Source organism: Typha latifolia, chromosome 8 (genome assembly GCF_019914945.1).
Source record: "Typha latifolia isolate L0001 chromosome 8, TyphaL0001v2, whole genome shotgun sequence".
Classification (NCBI taxonomy): Eukaryota; Viridiplantae; Streptophyta; class Magnoliopsida; order Poales; family Typhaceae; genus Typha; species Typha latifolia.
This window is the reverse complement of record NC_133093.1, coordinates 3,218,050-3,237,658: the sequence shown is the minus strand read 5'-3', so window position 1 is coordinate 3,237,658 and position 19,609 is coordinate 3,218,050. Positions and strand designations below refer to the sequence as shown.

The following is a 19,609-nucleotide window of genomic DNA, read 5'->3' as shown; positions in this document are numbered from 1 at the left end:
AGCTTCAACTTGTAAGTAAATTTCCCGCATACCACTAAGAATTATGAGTTCTGGACGTTGCCTCAAGTTGTTCAGTTCAATCTTCATGGTTGTACTGTTGATCATATCATCCTATGCGTCGGCGGTAGAGGGCACAAGATTGATACATGATCGTCGTTATTCTTCGACGTTCTTGCCACAGTTCGTGATTGCGAAGGCCGGTCCAAGCAGAAGAGGAGCAGGGCATTAAGTATTGTTTGTGCTCTTAAGAGTTCCATTTTGTTCTTTGGAGAGTATGTATTTATTTAGTTTGATGAGGTTTTAGCAATGTTTTTAAGAGTTCATGGCAGCTCTTTCTGCAGGGCTCGTTATTTAAAGAAAATTGTAAAACATTTAAGGTTTTTTTTTTCTAAAGAAGATTAAAGAAATTTTTTGTAGTCACCGTGTCGATTAGTTTTCATGTACTGATGTTTTTGGAGCAATAAAAGCTAAAAATTACGAGAATTTTACAGATTTGCAAGTCAGAAATACATTTTCTTATTCAAAATCCTATAAATAAAGCAATAGAGATAAAGGAATGGAGAATTCTACTTATTCGAATCTTATAAGCAAACTAACTTAGAAAATTACCTTATTACTGAAAATCCTCAATATTCTTTAAAATGTAGTAGGATATCGAGCTCTTGAGCTACATATTCAGAGGACAAAATGATGAAGATATATAGAGTTCATGAATAAAAAGAGACGACCAACAAGCTTTTCATCTTTCCAAAATGTCATTGATATACCATTAAAGAACACTCACCATTGCTACACTGGAAACTTGAGCAAGAAAAGCTCTTTCTAAAATTGAGAGGGTCTGGAAAGGGAGCAACAATATCTGAGAGAGATAGGTCTGGCTCCAAGGTTCATGATTGAAATATCACCACCACCATTTACACTAAGTTAAGCATGCAAAGATATATCACAGAATAGTCCAGGATTTGGTAAGCAGAGATTTGAATGCGGATATGGATGGCAGAACTCAAAACAAATCCTTCAGCGCAAGAATATGGCAAGAGATATTAAGGATCATAAGCAGCATGCTTCTATTTGGCTTCCACCTTGTTGTTTTTCTTGCATAACCAATGGCTTAACTTATTAACAGTTCTCTTTTTGTTGCTAGTTCTTGAATGATGAGTCTGGTTTTCTGACTGTGGCCCCCTGGAACTCCTCAATCTTGAATAAGAGAACCATCCCCAAAAGAAATGGCCCGACTCTACATGTTCACTAAAATCTTTATCCTCATTGTGATTGTAATCCTCTACATTGCTATTAGAGCGAACATAGTACATGTTAATGTTATCCTCTTTTTCATCAAGATATTCAAGCCCTGCCAATGACCTTCAAAGGAAGAGAAGTAAATCATATAGCGTTAGAAAATAGCTTTATTCAAGAAAGTGCACAATCTCAAGCACTTATAGGGCCTTACCTCCTATGCTGGTGATAAACAACTTCATTGCGTTTGGGTTCTCTCTTAATTGGATTGTAGTTGTTTGTAACATGCCGGATAAAATTAAGCTGTGTAAGGGGAAAAGAAGGATCAGTAATGTCGTATGACACTGAAAAACAAACAATTACAAGAAGAATGATCTGAGGCAGCACATGAGTATATGAAATTCAAGACTCTGCGAGTTCTATAAATGTAGGAAAGAAGATAAGTAAAGAGGGTTAATCTGGTTCGGCTAAGCCTCCTATTGTTCAACAATCCAGTCATTCATGGATATGCAGCTTTATAGTGATCTGGTTAGTATAACCAGCAGTCTTTTTGCATGCAGCCTGAAGAGTATCAAGTAGTGCTAAAACTTTGCAAATAAAATGAATTATCAAATAAGATGAGTACACACAGACCCCTGAGTTAAATAACAGTTTTGCCTGAACAATCAATATATATCCAAGACAATAAATTAAATGAAAAATGCATAATTTACCCCATACAAAAAGAAATGCAAGCAAGTACACCCAGATATACAGTTGCAATAATACAGTTATAACTGAAGACCAATATTTAAGTCATTTAGAACAGACTCAGCTGGACTAAGAATAGTTCCTGTATGATGTCATATCAATAATCTAGAGCAGATTTGGAGGGACAAAGGTACAGAGAACTAATTAATTTTCAAGTTCTCATACATGAAAACATGAATTAGTTGAAGGGAGAATAGCCAAATGTAGAATGAAAAGAAGACCCAGGTTAGTGAACCGAGGGAGAGTAGACATCCGGAGGAGCTAGTGAAACAAAGAAAAATGACAAGGTTTCTTACATTTTCTTATCAGGTGTTTATTTATCTTATAGCAAGCTAACCCTTTATCTTTAATGACAACTGTTGATTGGTATGGTACTATGGTGTCAGTGCACTATTGAGTATGCCATATGACAATGCATATCGAGGTTCTTGCTGACTATGAAGAGTTTTCACATAACTCATGATATGTTGATGGCTAACTGGCACTGCACAAGCCAGCAGCATGACATTCTTGAAGACAAGGCCTCATGTAGCCAATTGTTCTTTCACACAGTCCCAACTACATCCATAAATAGATTGCAATCATAGACCCCTTTATTATTCATTAATGAGTATACCCAACTCATCCATTCAATTCATAAATGATCAAATCTAATGTATTTAACATCAAGAATAGAATAATATTTCTCGGATAATATGGGAAAGTAAATAGACTTGATATCAAGGTGACGTTCAACTTAGAAGATAGAATTGTGTTAAAAGTGTGAACATGAATCTTTATCGAACTTGAAAAGGCCAAATAGATGTCCAAGTTGACCAGAAGATACAGTTATATACATATAAGATATATAATGTGTTTTCGTTCTAATGTCCTAAAGTCCTAACCACTCTATAGACCTGGCTACATATCCGGTGTTTTTTGACTCTTTTCTACCACAATGCAGGCTTTCTGCTTTTCTTCATCTATTAAGCATGATTGCTTCAATATATTAGCCTTGTGCATACAGAACATGTGCTGATACTTTTCAAATAAGGCATCCAATTGTTTTTTGGATGCTTTATCTAAGTATCTAGTAATTAAAGCTATAAGAAGATATGGATATAAGAATAAATGATGTAACAATAAAGGAAAATAAATGATGTAGCAATAAAGGACAATAAATGATGGGCCCATCAGAGATATCAAATTGAAGATTATCTTTCTTCATTTGCCTAGAGGAGCTTTGTATTTCATATTAAAGCTTTTCAGTTAACACTTTTAATGATTAACATGTTTGGCAGCCAGTTTTAGATTTTACAATGCCACTATCAGCTGCACTTATAGACTTAAGGGTTACAGAGCTTGTCCGACAAACTATAACTTCTTAACTCTGATTTACTCTGCTGATGCAGACATATCTTGAAGATATTTTTTCTCCATAATGAGTTCTTATTTCTCGGAATAAACTTATACAGCTCTTTTGCTTCTTTCTTACCTACGTAAACATCTAACAAATAATAGATGTTGCATGCTGTAGATGCATATATAATCATATAACTGTATATCTGCAGTGGAGATATTTAGTTCACTAAAGGGAAACTAATTACATGTTAACATGATGAAATATTTTATTACCATATCTCAACACATCATTCCCTATATTTCAAGAATTACATATTGACAACAAATACTAGATATTGCATGCTGTAGATGCATATATAATCATATAACTGTATATCTGCAGTGGAGATATTTAGTTCACTAAAGGGCAATTAATTACATGTTAACTTGATGAAATATTTTATTACCATACCTCGACACATCATTCCCTATATTTCAAGAATTACATATTGACCATTTTATGTCCAATCCAATATCTCTGCAATGCTTTAAACTCTTCACTACTAAATTCCACTTCCTTTTAAGAGAATTAAATAGTTGCCTTCTGAAGAAAACATTCTAATCTTGTGTGAAATTCCGTTAACTAGCAAACTCAAAGCTCAAGTTTTGCCCAAAATATAAAAGTATAAAATTCCTTTGTTTTCTTGCTTAGGTTTGAATATTTTGTGTGTGTGTGTGTGTGTGTGTGAGAGAGAGAGAGAGAGAGAGAGAGAGAGACTCAGGTAGCAGACCACTCAAGCACATCTATGCTTTCATATTCGTAGCGTAAGACACATTGGCTGGCCTTCATGGAAGAATATTACTATAATGTTAAATAGCATTGTAAATGTAAACATCTCACTAGAAGTCAAAAATGAGATGCACCAACTACCAAGTCAAGATGAAAAAGAAAAGATGCGAGTATGTCAAAGTAATAAGAGTTCTAATTTCCACCTGACCACACATATATGCATAGCTGATTTCATCCAGACACAAAAATCAAAATACTATTATAGAATTTGAATAATCTCAAAATACTCCCTATGATATTGGAAACAGTGACACAAACCTGATCACCATCTTTAATTCCGAAAGAGCGAAGATACGCCTTGTCATCGATTAGCTTCTCATCTTTATAGCATAAACAGAAGTGACCCCATACATGACACCTGAAGCATCCAACATAGACCTCAGATTGAAAAAAAAAAGAAAAAATTCATATCGATGATATCTATTCCTATACCACAAATCACCGCATCAAACAAACAAGCAAAATAAAACTAATTCTAACTACCGACTAATAACCAAATGAAAAAATATATATACAAACGAATAAAATTTACCATGAAATGTTGCATTCTTGATCTTTTGGAGAAGGCCGCCGAAATAAATCCTCGATCGCCACCTTCAGCTCCCAAACCGCAGCCGTCCTCGCAATTTGGACATCTGCCCGCAAACCATTCACCGTCATTAAAAGAAGAAAGAATAAAGTAAAACATCAAATGCTAAAATTTAACACACCGAAGGTGGAACCATCCAATTTGAGAATGGAGAGATGGAGGAGCGGCTCGGGAAGTCGGTGATAGGAGAAGCTGGTACGCTGGCTCTGCCCGAAGCCGATGCCGACTTCGCCTTTGCCGTCGTCGTCGTCATCGAGGTCGGGAAATGGAAAAGCCGACGGCGGCGACTCCTCCAACTCCGCATCGCTTGGCATCCCGCGGCATTCGCTCGCTGGCCGTGGAGAGGCCGGACGAGGCGTCGCCTTTTATGGACTTCTCCTCTTGGGTAAAAGCATGGATTGGAATGGAAGCAAATGCGATGCTTCTTCTTTCTTTCCTTCTTTCCTTATTTGTTTCTTTTTGGATTCTTGTTTTGGGGAAGAAGATTCTTGGGGGAGACGAAGGGCAAAGGATGAAGAAGGGGGTGCTGTCTGGGATTCCGTGAGTAGGTTATGGCCGTTGGTTGGGGCTTGGGGTTCGGACAGTTGAACGACTCTTTTTTTAAAACTAATATATTACGAATTCAAATATCTCGTGTAGGTGTCCTTTATCAGAAAAGCCCCTCCCTAATTTCTAAATTACAATCTAAGATATTTGACTTACGAACGGCAGTGTTTTCATTTCTTTTTTTCTGGCTTTTTGTTGTAAATTTTTCTATTTTTATGGAAGCCATGTGGAGATTTCTTTGCCAGTCGCTGGAAAATTGACGGCTCAGAAAATTGTAGGACATCTAAATAGGTTGAAACAACTGAAATCCAGCTACGGATTCTGTTGAAACATTAATCAACAAAATAAAATTAGTCTAGAATTGCTAAAACATTGTTCTGGGGCAGAGTTAAGTGACGTGTGTGCCCTTCGTAATGCCAACCTTAGGTTGCAATCGATCTCGAGTAGAATTAGGGGGCGTGTGTGTTTGGATAGCCTAAATTCGTATAGGAATAAGTATGAATTTTTCTTTCCTTATAGGATTTTCTTTTAGGATAGGAAATTTTTTCTAAGGATATGTGATACATTTAATTAGAGTCTTTTTTTATTATATTAGTAATTTATTTTTATTAAAATAAATTTTCTGTAGGTCGCATTCGAACGCGCCGCATTCGAATGTCTTTGCGAACACCTGCATTAGGTTCGCAAAAACAGAGAATGCGAAATACTCGTTCAAACGTCTACATCACGTTCGCATCGACAGAGAACACCTTTTGTGGGTTCGAACGCGATCAGGCGTGTTCGAACGCGTCGGTGGTAGTCCATTAGAATTAGAATTAATAATTATTATTTTGGCTTATTGCTACCCTTTATGTGAATAGCAGCCAAAATCATTATGCTATTGGAATATTAGTTTTTTACTTCTCTATCTTCTCTCTACCCTAATCTCCCTCCTTCTTCTTCACCAACCTACCACCTCTATCATTGGTAAGGTCTCTCTTAATTTCTAATCTCCCTCATCTATCGAGTCCTCCCTCTTCCTTGGGATCTCGACCATTTTTTCCCCTTCGTCTTTATCCCTTAAACAACATCAACTATCCAACCTCATCTCTATTATCTTCCATAACCTAACATCCACTCCACCCGTCACCACCACCACTATCCGCACTATATCGTATTTTAATCCCAATTGTAGTTCGAATCTATGAAGGGTGTAAATACAAAAAATGTAGATCATGAAGTTATGCATCAATCCCACTTAGTTTCATAATTTTCTAACGATGGAAGAATATTTGGTGAATATTTTACCTTGATTGCATGGATTGCTTCCTATAATAATTTCAGATCTTAAAGGAATCGTTCCGTAACCTATCAATATCTTAAAGATAAAAAATTTTATAGAATTATTTTTGTTAGGAAGCACTCCTTTCCTTAGGATTCTCTCTCCCCCATTTTTCTTTCACACTCTCTTCCTCGTCCACTTACCACCCCACCACCACATTCTCACCATCTTGTTTCCCCACTACCACTACCTCCTCCTCTAACCACCACACCGCCATCACTTCCTCAACCCACCCCACCACAGTCATCACCACCTCTTTCACCCACCACCACCTCCTCAACCAATTGCACGACCATGATGTGGTTCAGTCCAATCGGGTCACCTTACTGAGGACGTTGAGTTCGTTAGGTTGAACTAGGTTAACATTAGGATTTCTTTTTTTCGTTGATAGTAACAATTTCAAACTATTGCATTCAAATGGTCAAACCCAATGTTCAAAAAGCATAGGCCAATTAAAGAATAAGTGCTTTAAATTTTTTATGTTCGAACGGCTAGTGTCGGCATTCGAACGCCATATTCTTATCGAAGAATAAGTTCTCTTGGGTTGCGACACTCAAACGACAGCATCTCGGCGTTCAAATGCCAAAATATGCTGATTGCTCTTGGGTATTAGCATTTGAATGACGCGTGCCAATTGATTGCTCTTGGGTTCTGGTGTTCGAATGTTTGACGGTGAGGAACTCTAGTTTAGGTGTTTTAATTAAGTATTTTTGCTTATGATAGACAATAGGACTCGAGCTTGTTCAATCCTACTACCAAGTTTAGTCAAGTTAGTGAGCCACATACAAATAGATGTGGTGTGCACCTGGATTGTAACAACCTAACCTTAAAAAAAAAAAATCTTTGCATGGGCACAATGTGGCTGGCCTCGTGCCCATGCAGTGGGGCAGCATAAGGAGAGGGTGCCACGCACCCCCTCCCGTCGCCGCAGCCAACTAGCTGCGGCCAGCTGGCCACGATGGGCCCCAGCGCCGCCGCAGCCACTGCCAAGACCCCTCCACCGCTTTCCCTCTCTCTCTCTTTAAATCTCTCTCTCTTTAAATCTCTCTCTCTCTATCTCTCTCTCTCGGTCTCTCTCTCACTCCACTCTCTCTCCACTCTCTTCTCCTCGTTCTCGACGTCGGCCCACCGCCACCTTCCCAAAGCCGCCGCCGCTAGTGAGAAGCTCTTCCTCTCTCTCTCTCTCTATCTCCTTCCCTTTCTCTCTCTCTCTCTCTCTCTCTCTCTCTTGCCCGAGCTCGGGCTCATCGGAGCCGAGCCGCCGGTGAGAGGCCGGCCGCTGGCTGGCCAGCAGCGGCCGGTGACCTCCCCACCGGCCCGGGTCCGCAACCTCCTCCCTTACCTTCTCTCTTTCTTCTCTCTTCTTCTTCTTCTTATTCTTCTTTTTCTTCTTCTTCTTTCTTTCTTTCTTTCTTTCTTTTTCTCCTTCTTCCTAAGCTCCTCCTCCTTTTTTCTGCACAGTGCTGGGCCGAGCCCAGCACTGATGGCAAAGTTAATTTATTTATTAATTAATTATTTTATTTATGTTATTTATTTAAGTATTTTTCTTCTTAATTAATGCAAATAGAGTATTTAAACATTAACTATTTTAATAAGATTATATATTCTTCAATATAATTTTATTAATGCTAATTTTTATAATTAATAATTAATTAGGTATAAATATAGGTAATACTTATATTTATTTATTTATATATCTATTAGATTAATAGATAGATTTGTAAATTATAATTGTTAGATTTATTTTCTAATACGTTCATCATATATATTTTAAGTATTTCTATTAATTTTATGATTATTCTGCAACAAATAAAATACTAAGCTTATTTAGTTATTTATTTATTATTTTATCGAGTAAAAACTGTATTGTCCCTAATTAATCAAGATAGTGTATGAATTATAAAATTAATTATAATTAGACCTTGTCTATACTTATAGTTATTTAGCCTTTTATTTTATTTTATTTTATAATTATATATTTAGAAATACTCTCATATAAAAGGAAACAAACCTCTTCTCCTTATGTTATAACTAATATTTTATGATAATAATATAATTATAGTATTTGAATCGTATCTATAATATAGACCTAGTTATGTAATAAAAAAATAAAGAGAAGTGATTCTAAACCTAGTAAACCTTTATATTCTAATTGAATTAATTCTAATTAGATAAATGGCTAACATCTTATTATTTAAATATTTTTAGATCCCGAACCCTTTATTTGAGACCCCGTGGACTTTGCTAGCGATGAGTGTCACTTGGTTAACTAACGGACGTGAGAGATGCGTGGTTTGTCTTTTAATCAGACACGGTGGGTAGTTTTATCCCCTAGACGCCTTTCTCAAATTAGGTTATATTATATATTATATACATGCATGTTTTGGCATCCAACATGATTATATGACTTTATATATTGATGATTACAGTCGAGCATATTTTATCATGTATTTGATTAGGCAGATTTGAGATATGAGTACATTGGTAATATATAGAAATGATTATACTGTTATGGTTTTATGTCAGGATGATCTCTATCATGAGTACGCATATAATAGACTAGCAAAAATATATATGTGTTAGATATATGGTTAGAGTCGGCATTGCATCATTTTTCTCTCAGCTTCTTTACCACCTAAATTCCTGAGTTGCATGATCTGTTGTCGTACTGGATATGCATATGATTTATCATGTATAGAAAATCATAAAAGTACATGTGTATGTGATGTGATGTGATATGATGTGATGGCTGGAATGATATTTGGTCCGGACTGGTATTGGACATACTCTTAGCGTATGGCAGAGTATGGTGATGGCTAATGGTTGTACTCTTAGCATATGATAGGGTACAACTATCATTGACATACCCTTAGCGTATGGCAGGATATGATTACTTTCTTCTAAGATACCTTTAGCGTATGGCAGGGTATGATTTATCTACAGAGATACTCTTAGCGTATGATAGGGTATGCTCTGAGCTTGTGACATGTTGTGTATTGAATTTGGGGCCGGGTACCATAGTCCAGGATGGTGGATGATATTCAGAGTTGAGACGAATGATTGTGATAGTGAGAAATATGTGGATTATATCTCGCTCTGACATATACAATTATCTAGTGGTTGGCATGCATCATGCATCATCATTGATGTGACTAGTATTATTGGATCATAATTGTTATACATGATATGTCGTTATATTCGGTGATGTTATATGGTAATTTCATCATGTGATATATTTTTGGTTGAGGAAATAATATGCTCATTCATGAGAATTGATTTCATTCATATTTATGTCATTGAGGATACATATATACATGTTCATATATGGCATCATGCTGCTTTCTGATTCATATTATCCAGTACATGATTTACTCTCTATTTGGCATCACTGATTCGGGGTAAGGTCTATTCACTGAGCCTTTTGCTCATGACTCTCTTTATTTTTTTTTCTAACCCTCTCAGATATGTGGTACATGATAGCGACTTGAGATATCTTGAGAAGATATTTTAGAACGATGATAAGGTGAGCTATAGATACGAGACGATATAGATGATAGTTTAACTAGATATTGACTTGTACTAGTACTTAATATTTGTACTCTTTTGTATTAGACGATAACTTGTATCATACAGGTCGAATCATAGTGTACTCTTGTATTAGTCATTTTAGTTGTATCTTAATGGTTTGTTGTGGCCTGTGTGGGTCCTGCTAGATTATGTAGTGGTCTAGTGTATACTATTGTGGACTTGAATATTTATATGTTTACATGTTTATTTGGTTAATAGTATATTTTATTTGGTGTTAGATTATGTGAGCATGGATATGTTAGTAGGTAGTATTTGATGATATTATGATTGTATGTGTACAGGAGAGTATCTGTACGTGACGGGCCCTGCCCGTCCTGTCGCGTGCGCCGCGCGTGCCGTGTGGGCGTTCACGTGCCCGTGCTAGGCGACGACGTTACATGGATAATTATGTTTAATTATTGAAGTTAATTTGTAATATCATATCCTTCCTCCTTGTTCGACTACCTCCAAGCTTTGGAACCCTAGCCACCACTTAAGATCTTCATTGATGCCTTCCTCTTTGTTTGGCTGAACCCCTTGGACCCTAAGGAACAACCCTACTTCTTCTTTTTCTCTTTTCTAGTGACTGCCTCAACTTCCACCATTGTCATTTCCACCACCATACCATAACCCTAGGGGGATCACCATTGTAACAACCCAATCCCAACAAAAAAAAAAAAATTATGGGCACGACGCGACCGGCCACACTATGGTCGACCTCATGCCCATGCCAGCTACACACTACGCTCACCCTCTCACTCTACTCTCTCTCTCTATATCGACACCTTCCTTGGAGCCGCCGCCACCACCGGTGAGACCTCTCACTCCCCCTCTCTTTCCTTCTCTCTCTCTCTCTCTCTCTCTCTCTCTCTCTCTCTCTCTCTCTTTTTCTCTCTCTCTCTCTCTCTCTCTCTCTCTCTCTCGCCTGAGGTTGGGCTCGTCGGAGCTGAGCCGCCGGCGAGAGGCCGGCCGCTGGCTGGCCAGCAGCGGCCGGTGCCCTCCCTACCGGCCCGGGTCTGCAACCTCCTCTCTTTCTTCTCTTCCTCTTCTCTTCTTCTTCGTCTTCTTCTTCTTCTTCTTCTTCTTCTTCTTCTTTCTTTCTTTCTTTCTTTCTTTCTTTTTCTCCTTCTTCCTCAACTCCTTCTCTTTCTTTCTGCACAGTGTTGGGCTCGGCCCAGCGCTGTAGCAGATAGTGCTGGGCCGAGCCCAGCACTGATGGCAGATTTAATTAGTTTATTTATGTTATTTATTTAAGTATTTTTCTTCTTAATTAATGCAAATAGATTATTTAGACATGAACTATTTTAATAATATTATATATCCTTTAATATAATTTTATTAATGATAATTTTTATAATTAATGATTAATTAGGTATAAATATAGGTAATACTTATATTTATTTACATATCTATTAGATTAATAGATAGATTTGTAAATTATAATTATTAGATTTATATTCTAATACCCTCATCATATATATTTTAAGTATTTCTATTAATTTTATGATTATTCTGCAATAAATAAAATACTAAGTTTATTTAGTTATTTATTTATTATTTTATCGAGTAAAGACTGCGTTGTCCCTAATTAATCAAGATAGTGTATGAATTATAAAATTAATTAAAATTAGACCTTGTCTATACTTATTTAGCCTTTTATTTTATTTATTTTATTTTATAATTATATATTTAGAAATACTCTCTTATAAAAGGAAACATGCCTCTTCTCCTTATGTTATAACTAACATTTTATAATAATAAAGAATTATAATATTTGAATCGTATCTATATTATAGACCTATATTATAGACCTAGTTATGTAATCGGACACATGCCGTTTGCCAGGGCATATGTAGCGAGTTATCCTCACGAGGTTTCTATCAACTATGTGGGGTGCCCGGTCTGGATGGATGTTGATACCCTTAGCGGATGGTAGGGTATGGTTATATTTGAGATACTCCTTGCGGATGGCAGAGTATGCTCGGAGCTTTCGGGCATGATGTTGAGACCGGGTACCAGGTGTTGACTGTGCATAGTGGTCTAGTATGATGATATTATACCGAGATGTCGGTGATGATTATGATGTTGAGAAATGCATATGATTTCATTATCATTTGGTTACCTGATTATCGAGTGGTCAATATACATCATATATGATTGTATTTGATATCATAACGTGGTCTTGGTCGGCATGCATCATGTGTTATATTTGAGAGAGAGTTATGATGATAGTATGATACGGAGATTTGTTTACTCATGGTCGAGGATTATATACTTGTATTAGTTATGACATGTTATCTACTTTTTATTTATATATTATTGAGGATACATTCATATACTCATTTATGACATGATATTCTTTCTGATTCATATTATCCAGTACATGATTTACTCTCTGTTTGGCATCACTAATTCGGAGTAAGGTTTATTCACTGAGCCTTTTACTCATGACTCTATTTATTTCTTTTCTAACCCCTCAGATTTGTGGTACGTGATAGCGACCTGAGATATCTTGAGAAGATATTTTAGAGTGATGATGAGGTGAGCTATTGATGCAAGACGGTATAGAAGATAGTTTAACCAGACATTGAGTTGTATCATTTTTTGTTATATTTGTACCTTATTGTATCAGATGATGATTTGTATAGTATATGTCAGATTTTATAGCACTCGTGTATCAGTTGTTTAGTTCTATCTTGATGGTTTGTTGTGGCCTGTGTGGGTCCTGCCAGATTATATAGTGGTCTAGTGTATATTATTTTGGACGTGGATATTCATATCTTAATAGATTTATTTGGTTGATAGTATGATTTATTTGGCGATGGATTATGTGGTCATGGATATGTTAGCATGTGTTATTTGATGATGTCATAATTGTATGTGCACAGGACTGTATCTGTGCGCGACGGGCCCCGCCCGACCTGTCGCGTGCGCCGCGCGTGCCGTGTGGGCGCATGTGCGTGCACGTGCCCGTGCTGGGCGGGGGCGTTACAACCATCATGCCTCTTCGACCTCATTTTCCACAATCCATCCCGATAGATTTGTTCTCTATCCCGAATCTATCTCAATCTCAAAAGTAGTCTACCATTTAACTGTTTACTTTAGAGTTACATCTTAACTTTGAAGATCTGCAGTAACCCTAACTTTTGACTCATGAGTCAAAATTCAATTCTGTCTTCGAATTTGGACTTTTTGTGATTGTGGCGTTATAAAGGTAATCTAGAGTTCAAGGTGGGTTGGTCCTTAATCGAGGTCAGGTGCAAGTTTAGGCTAAGCCTGAGTTGCAAAACTCCTTGATATGCCATTTTCATGACACACCAATGGCGGGCCATAAAGGAGTATTCAAAACCTATAAGCGACTTGCATAGAAAAATTGTATTTGGGTGGGAGTGAAGAAAGAGATGCAAGCCTACATTCAGAATTGCATGGTGTGCGAATGCGCCAAAGCTGACTCGACCAAGCCGGTTGGATTGCTACAACCTTTACCCCTACCAAACTAGATTTGGGAGGATGTAGCGATGGATTTCATAAAAGGACTATCATGGTGGTGGTAGATTTATGACTAAATACAGACACTTTTAAGCTCTAGTGCATCTGTATTTGGCTAAACTACACGGGATGCCAAGATCAATAATTTCATAGACCCTATCTTTGTGAGCCAATTCTAGCAACAATTCCTCAGCCTCCAAGGCACAACCTTTAAGATGAGCTCAGCGTATCACCCACAAATAGATAGCCAAATGGAGGTGCTTAACCAGTGTCTTGAGCAATATCTCCGCTATTTTGTGGAAGACCGACCCAAGCAATGGATGAGCTTCCTCCCTTTGGCTGACTGGTTGTACAACATGGTTCATCACACATCCATTAACATGAGTCAATTTGAAGCCGTGTATCGATGTGCACCACTAATCATCAAGAGCTATGGTCAACCTAAAATGACACATCACACCGAAGTGGATATGGTGCTAGCAGATCGAGATGCCTTGGTAAGGCAACTCAAACTTCACCTAGCCTCAACCCAAAATCGAGTGAAGCTAGTTTATGATCAAAAACACTAGGAGCGAAACTTTAAATTTCACGATTGGGTATATATGTCCAACTCCAACCATATAGGTAGATTTCGTGTACCCAATTTTAAACCAAAAATTAGCACACCGCTACTTCGGGCCATATCAAATCCTAGATAGAATTGGACCACTCGCATACCAGTTAAACATGCCTGAGGAATCAAAGATTCACCTAGTGTTCCATGTCTCAAGATTGAAAGCTAGAGTGGAACCAACCGAGCTAGTGGCCACTAGCTTACCTGAATTGAAACCGGACCAAACATCACCTAAACCAACAATGATCTTGATTGAAAGGTAGACTCGGCAAAATGACACTTAGGTGACAGAAGTCTTAGTAGAGTGGTTTGGTAAAATTACAGATGAAGTATCTTAGGAGCTTGAAGCGGATTTTAAAGAACGCTTCTCTGATTTTTCACTTTGAGTACAAAGTGAGCAGAAGCATGGTGGAGTGATGTGGTCCAACCTAATTGGGTCACCTCACATGGGACATTGGGTTTGCTCGATCGAACTAGGTTATCTTCGGGATTTACTTTTCAACAGTAGTAGTTTCAAGTTATGGCGCTCAAACAATCACAATCCAACATTCACACGCCACAGCCCATTAAAAAATAAGTGGTCTTAGGTTTTAACATTCGAACGGCTGCCGCCGATGTTCAAACACCACAGCCCTATCGAAGAATAAGTGATCTTGGGTTTTAGCATTCAAATGGCTACAACCCGATGTTCGAACTCAAAAGCATTCTGTCTGCTCCTATGTTTTGGCGTTTGAATGCTAAACCCAACATACTACTCTTGGGTTTTGGCATTCGAATGGTTCGTCCAACGGTGTTCGAATCTAGTCCAACGATATTCGAACGCCAAACGTCAAGATCATTGTGTTAAGGTTATTTGAATTATTTTAAATCTTGGTTAGCCTCTAAAAATGTGGAAGACAGCCATTTTGAAGATTATAAAAGATTATTGCCTTTCTTCCCTATCTTTTTCTTTATCTAGCCTCCTTCTATTCCTCTCTCTCTCTCTCTCTCTCTCTCTCTCTCTCTCTCTCTCTCTCTCTCTCTCTCTCTCTCTCTCTCTCGTTCTCCTTATCTTCGATCTTCCAATCTAGATCGTCGTCCTCTTCAAGGACGTTGTCCTCCTTCTCCCTCTACTACACCTCCCAAGACTAGTAGGGCTAGCTAGAGCTATCAACAAAGCCCGTGGACTCATGAGGCTCACAGGGTCAGCTCGAGCTCTAAATGAGCCGAGTCGAGCTAATGTATTAGGCTAGAAAAAATTATCGAGCTGACCTAAGGCAATAGTTTGTATGATATGTATAAGTTATGAAAAAACCCTAGCCTTGAAACATTTTCTCCCCAAAATTTCCATCGACCATATATCACCACTGAAATCCTCCCTAAACCTTTGTCCTCTTCATCCACCTCCACGACTCTGCCTTGCCGATGGTGATTTAGGGGTGGCAGTGGCGGCGGATCCGACGGAATGCGGGTGAAGGGGAAGATACGACATCAGATCTGGACATTAAGGAGCGATCCTCACCATCATGGTGCTCTACATCATGGAGGAGTGAGTCTACTTCTCGCCTAGATAGCCGCTTCGTCATCGTCCTCACCTCCGATGCGCTAGTGAGATCTCGCTCTCGCTCTCTCGCTCTCTGTCGTCAGGGCATTTGTTCGAATATTTAATGGTGCTCGTCCGTTGCCATTCTCACCCTCAACAGCTACTTTGTCGATGAGATCTCCCCTTCGTTGTCAAGCTCAAGCTCGAGCCTGATCGAGGTGGAGATGAACTGAGTTGAGCTGATCTTTTTTAGCTTGAATCGAGTTCAAGCTCGAGTCGAGATGTGCTTTTCCACCTCTCGAGCCGAGGCCAAGCTCGGCTCCCTCATCTTCCCTTCTCACTTTTCCAAATCCACCACTACCACTCTCATCACCACCATCCATAAATCGGTTGCCTCCATCATCACCACCATCCATCCACCACCTAATCCATCTTAGCTAGAGACAAAACATACCACCACCACCTTCTCCAAAACCTCCTCTACTTACCGGTACTACATTCTCAACCACCTCCTTTTCCCACCACCATCGCTACCACCACCTCCTCCTTCTCCCTCCAACAACTCATTCTTTTCCTTCTTCCTCTCATATCTTTTTCTAATTTTTCCTCCAAAATTTCCTAAACTATCCAAATGAGATAAATTAAATCAATTCTAAGAAAACTTTTCTAATACACCTTGCTAGAGTATTTTTTTATTACATTAGTTATTTATTTTTATTAAAATAAACTTTCTGTAGGTCATGTTCAAACACAAAAGGGGCACCGTTTGAACGCCTTTGTGAACGCATGCATCAGTTCGCAAAAATAGAGAACATGAAATGTGCATTTGAACGCAGTTGGGCGTGTTCAAACGTCCGCATGCGAATGCCTACATCAGTTCGCATGATACGATCTCCCCTTGTGATAAGGTTTGATCTATCCCATTTTAAGATCTAGATAGAATCTGGCATGGAATTTTGGAAATGGATCCCAAAAGATGAGCCGTCGGATCAATGTCTCTAGAAAAGAGCTTTCCAACAAATCTAATATCAAGAAAATCGGACAGTGAAATCTTGAGATATCGCCTGATAAGTAGACAAACATCAAGGAGTCCATCTATGGATCCGTGGATGGAGGCACGAGATCCTACGTGATGATGGATGGTGGTAGACCGACGGTAATAGGGTGGCACCAGTGGGTAAGTGGTGGTGGAAGAATTATGGATAATGGAAGGGGTTAGGGCAAGGTACTAGAGAGATTGGAAGGGGGAGGAGTGGGTGGCTAAGGGGCTAGGGTGAGTGGCCGATCGAGGGAGGCTAGAAGCAGCGGCATCGGTGAATGAGAGAATGAGAGAGAAGAAGAGGAAGAAGACTAGGGCACAACTCAATTCTTTCAATAATGACTCCTTCATTGCCATCCAAAAATGACAATTCATCCAAAAATGACTCCTTCATTGCCCAATCACGTTCGAACGCATATTTTGCATTCTTTGTATTTGTGAATCGATGGCAGGCATTCGCAAGCGTGTTCAAACGCACCACATTTGCGTTCAAATGCGACATACAAAAAACTTTTTTTTCCTGAAATAAACACTAAAGCAAGATTAAAAGATACCCCTAAAGTATATCCATGCTCGAGATGACATCGGTGAAGTTCAAATCGTATAAATCCACCATGCTTTCGTAACCTTGTCCTCAAGGTGTGAAATTGGGGAAGCGATCATTGAACTCTGACTCAAGCTCCTTCATGACTCGATCCTCTACACTGGTTCCCTATAGATCTGAAAATTGAGGAAGGGTTGGTGCTGAAAAGGAAGCTAGTTCACTTGTGTTCGGTTGGCGCGAAAGGGCATCGGTAGCTCGGTTCTCGATTCCCTTTTTGTAGACTAGCTCGTAGTCATACCCAGGGAGTTTCATGACCAACCGTTGTTGTGCTCAAGTGTGCACATGTTGCTCCATGAAGTAGGGTAAGCTATGCTGGTCCATGCGGATAGTAAACCTTTGGCCAATCAAGTAGGGTCGCCATTTGGTGATGGCATGCAGAATTGCTAGCATTTCTCGCTTGTAGGTGGATAGCTGTCGTGACTGGTTCAACAATGCCTTGCTCATATATGTCACGGGCCTGCCCTCTTGCATCAAAACAGCTCCAATGCCCTCGCCCGTTATGATAAAAAAATTAATACAAATGAGATGTCCTTATGACTGCATTTAATTACCAAACTAACCTGTCCCACCACGATACCAGAGACTATGAGCCTAGACACTTCTCACGCTAGGAAATCTTGAATATTATTATGTAAAATTATGAATATGCCATAAAATTAGGGGGCAATAAGAAATAGTCAAAATTTTGGAGTCAAACTATTGGATATATCACATGTGTTGGAGAATTTGTAGTAAAAAAGATTGAAATGGTAGAATCTTAAGGTTAGCCTAATATGAATTAGTCAATGGGAATAACCTACCGAACTACCAGTTATTTTGTAAATATCTCCACAAACGTGGTCAATTGTCTATCACCCAGCCTATAAGCTTAGATCTTTTCGTAAGGCTTAGCTATTTCGTCTCTCTTGCCATTCATCTGCCTCCTGAGTCCTGAGCTTCTCTCGTTACGAGGGAAGCTCGGGATCACAATCGATCAAAAAACTGTAAAGCCTAACCCTAGATCGTCTTCCCCACCTTCCACAAGCCTTATACCTCTCCATCGCGGAGTCCTCGGAACACTAGATCTCGACGAAGCCCTTCGATTCCCCCTTCCAAGTCCCGATTTTGCTTTCTGCTCCGTGGAAATGGCATTCGATCTGGTGATCTCGGGGTCTCTCGTATCCCCGTAGGTTCTTTGCCCTCCTCGGTGCATCCGATCTTTCGAAGGTTCTTTAACCTTGCAAGTATGGCGATTTGGGTCACCATCTCCTACTCCGGCTTCTTGGCACAATGCTTGGCCGCTTCGGCCGGGATCCGGTGCAGGAACGGGAACTGCCACTTCTTCTATGAAGCCGGCAATTCCTTCGCCCTCCTCTCCAGCCACCGATTCGATCATGAACCCCCTGACAGCCGCAATGACGATCGGTGCTGGTCTCGCAATTGGTCCAAGAGTACGGCATTCTCCAAGCTATTGTCTCTTGCCGGAGATTCTTCCAAGAAGGTCTCCTCCTCTTCCTCCTCACATTGCTCGGGGTCAAGATTCTTTTTTGCTATCGCTGGAGATTATTCGTCTGCGAAGGGTAGGAAGTCACGACTGACTGCAGGATTGCTCTCACTGATCGTTTCGGCCTTTGGCTCTCGGTCAACTACTGGAGTTGGAGGATTTGGGGTCTCATCTTCTATAAGCTTGGTGTTTAAACCCTCGTCACTGTTTTCGTTCTTGGAGACGACTAAGTGGTTGCCATGCAATGAATTCCTCCCGGGGTCATCAAGAAGTGCCCCAGTGGATAAGGGAGGCATCGCATTCCCCCACGAAGGGCTTGCTGAAATTCGGTAGAGCCAAAACCGGTGCGGTTGACATGGCTGTCTTCAATGCTTCGAAAGCCTTCGTCGCCTTCTCGTCCATTGAAACCCTCCTTTTCTGAGTAAGGAGGTCAGCGGGGCAGCAATCTTGCTGTAGTTGGCAATGAATCGCCAATAGTACCCCGTCAACCTAAGGAATCCCCTCAATTCCCACTAATTAGTGGGAATTGGCCAGTCCACCATGTTTTTAATCTTGCTTGGATCGGCTTCCAGTCCTCTCACTGAGATTATGTGACCTAAGTACTCTACTTTTGGCTCACCCCAAAGGCACTTGCTCATCTTGACCTTTAGCTAGTTTTGTTGCAAGATATTCAACAGCTT

At 39.4% G+C, this 19,609-nt stretch overlaps 2 protein-coding genes across 2 annotated transcripts; one reads left to right on the top strand and one right to left on the bottom strand.

Annotated features, from left to right (window-relative positions):
* Positions 1–736: 736 nt before the first annotated feature.
* Positions 737–5,338, bottom strand: LOC140793333 (uncharacterized). The gene is made up of 5 exons (XM_073144751.1): positions 4,867–5,338; positions 4,689–4,791; positions 4,415–4,514; positions 1,451–1,539; positions 737–1,362 (listed from the first exon to the last, which is right to left on the bottom strand). The coding sequence occupies exons 1-5, from the start codon at positions 5,057–5,059 to the stop codon at positions 1,068–1,070; spliced, it is 780 nt and encodes a 259-aa protein (XP_073000852.1). The 5' UTR covers positions 5,060–5,338; the 3' UTR covers positions 737–1,067.
* A 13,333-nt stretch (positions 5,339–18,671) lies between these two features.
* On the top strand, positions 18,672–19,262 carry LOC140793702 (uncharacterized). Its single transcript, XM_073145353.1, has one exon. The coding sequence runs from the start codon at positions 18,672–18,674 to the stop codon at positions 19,260–19,262; it is 591 nt and encodes a 196-aa protein (XP_073001454.1).
* Positions 19,263–19,609: the final 347 nt, after the last annotated feature.

Coding starts and splice junctions, on each gene's coding strand:
- LOC140793333 (XM_073144751.1), bottom strand. CDS start 5,059: ATGCCAAGCGATGCGGAGTTGGAGGAGTCGCCGCCGTCGGCTTTTCCA. Junction 4,515..4,688: donor CAAGAATGCAACATTTCATG/GTAAATTTTATT, acceptor TGGATGCTTCAG/GTGTCATGTATGGGGTCACT. Junction 1,363..1,450: donor GTTTATCACCAGCATAGGAG/GTAAGGCCCTAT, acceptor CTTCCTTTGAAG/GTCATTGGCAGGGCTTGAAT.
- LOC140793702 (XM_073145353.1), top strand. CDS start 18,672: ATGGCGATTTGGGTCACCATCTCCTACTCCGGCTTCTTGGCACAATGC.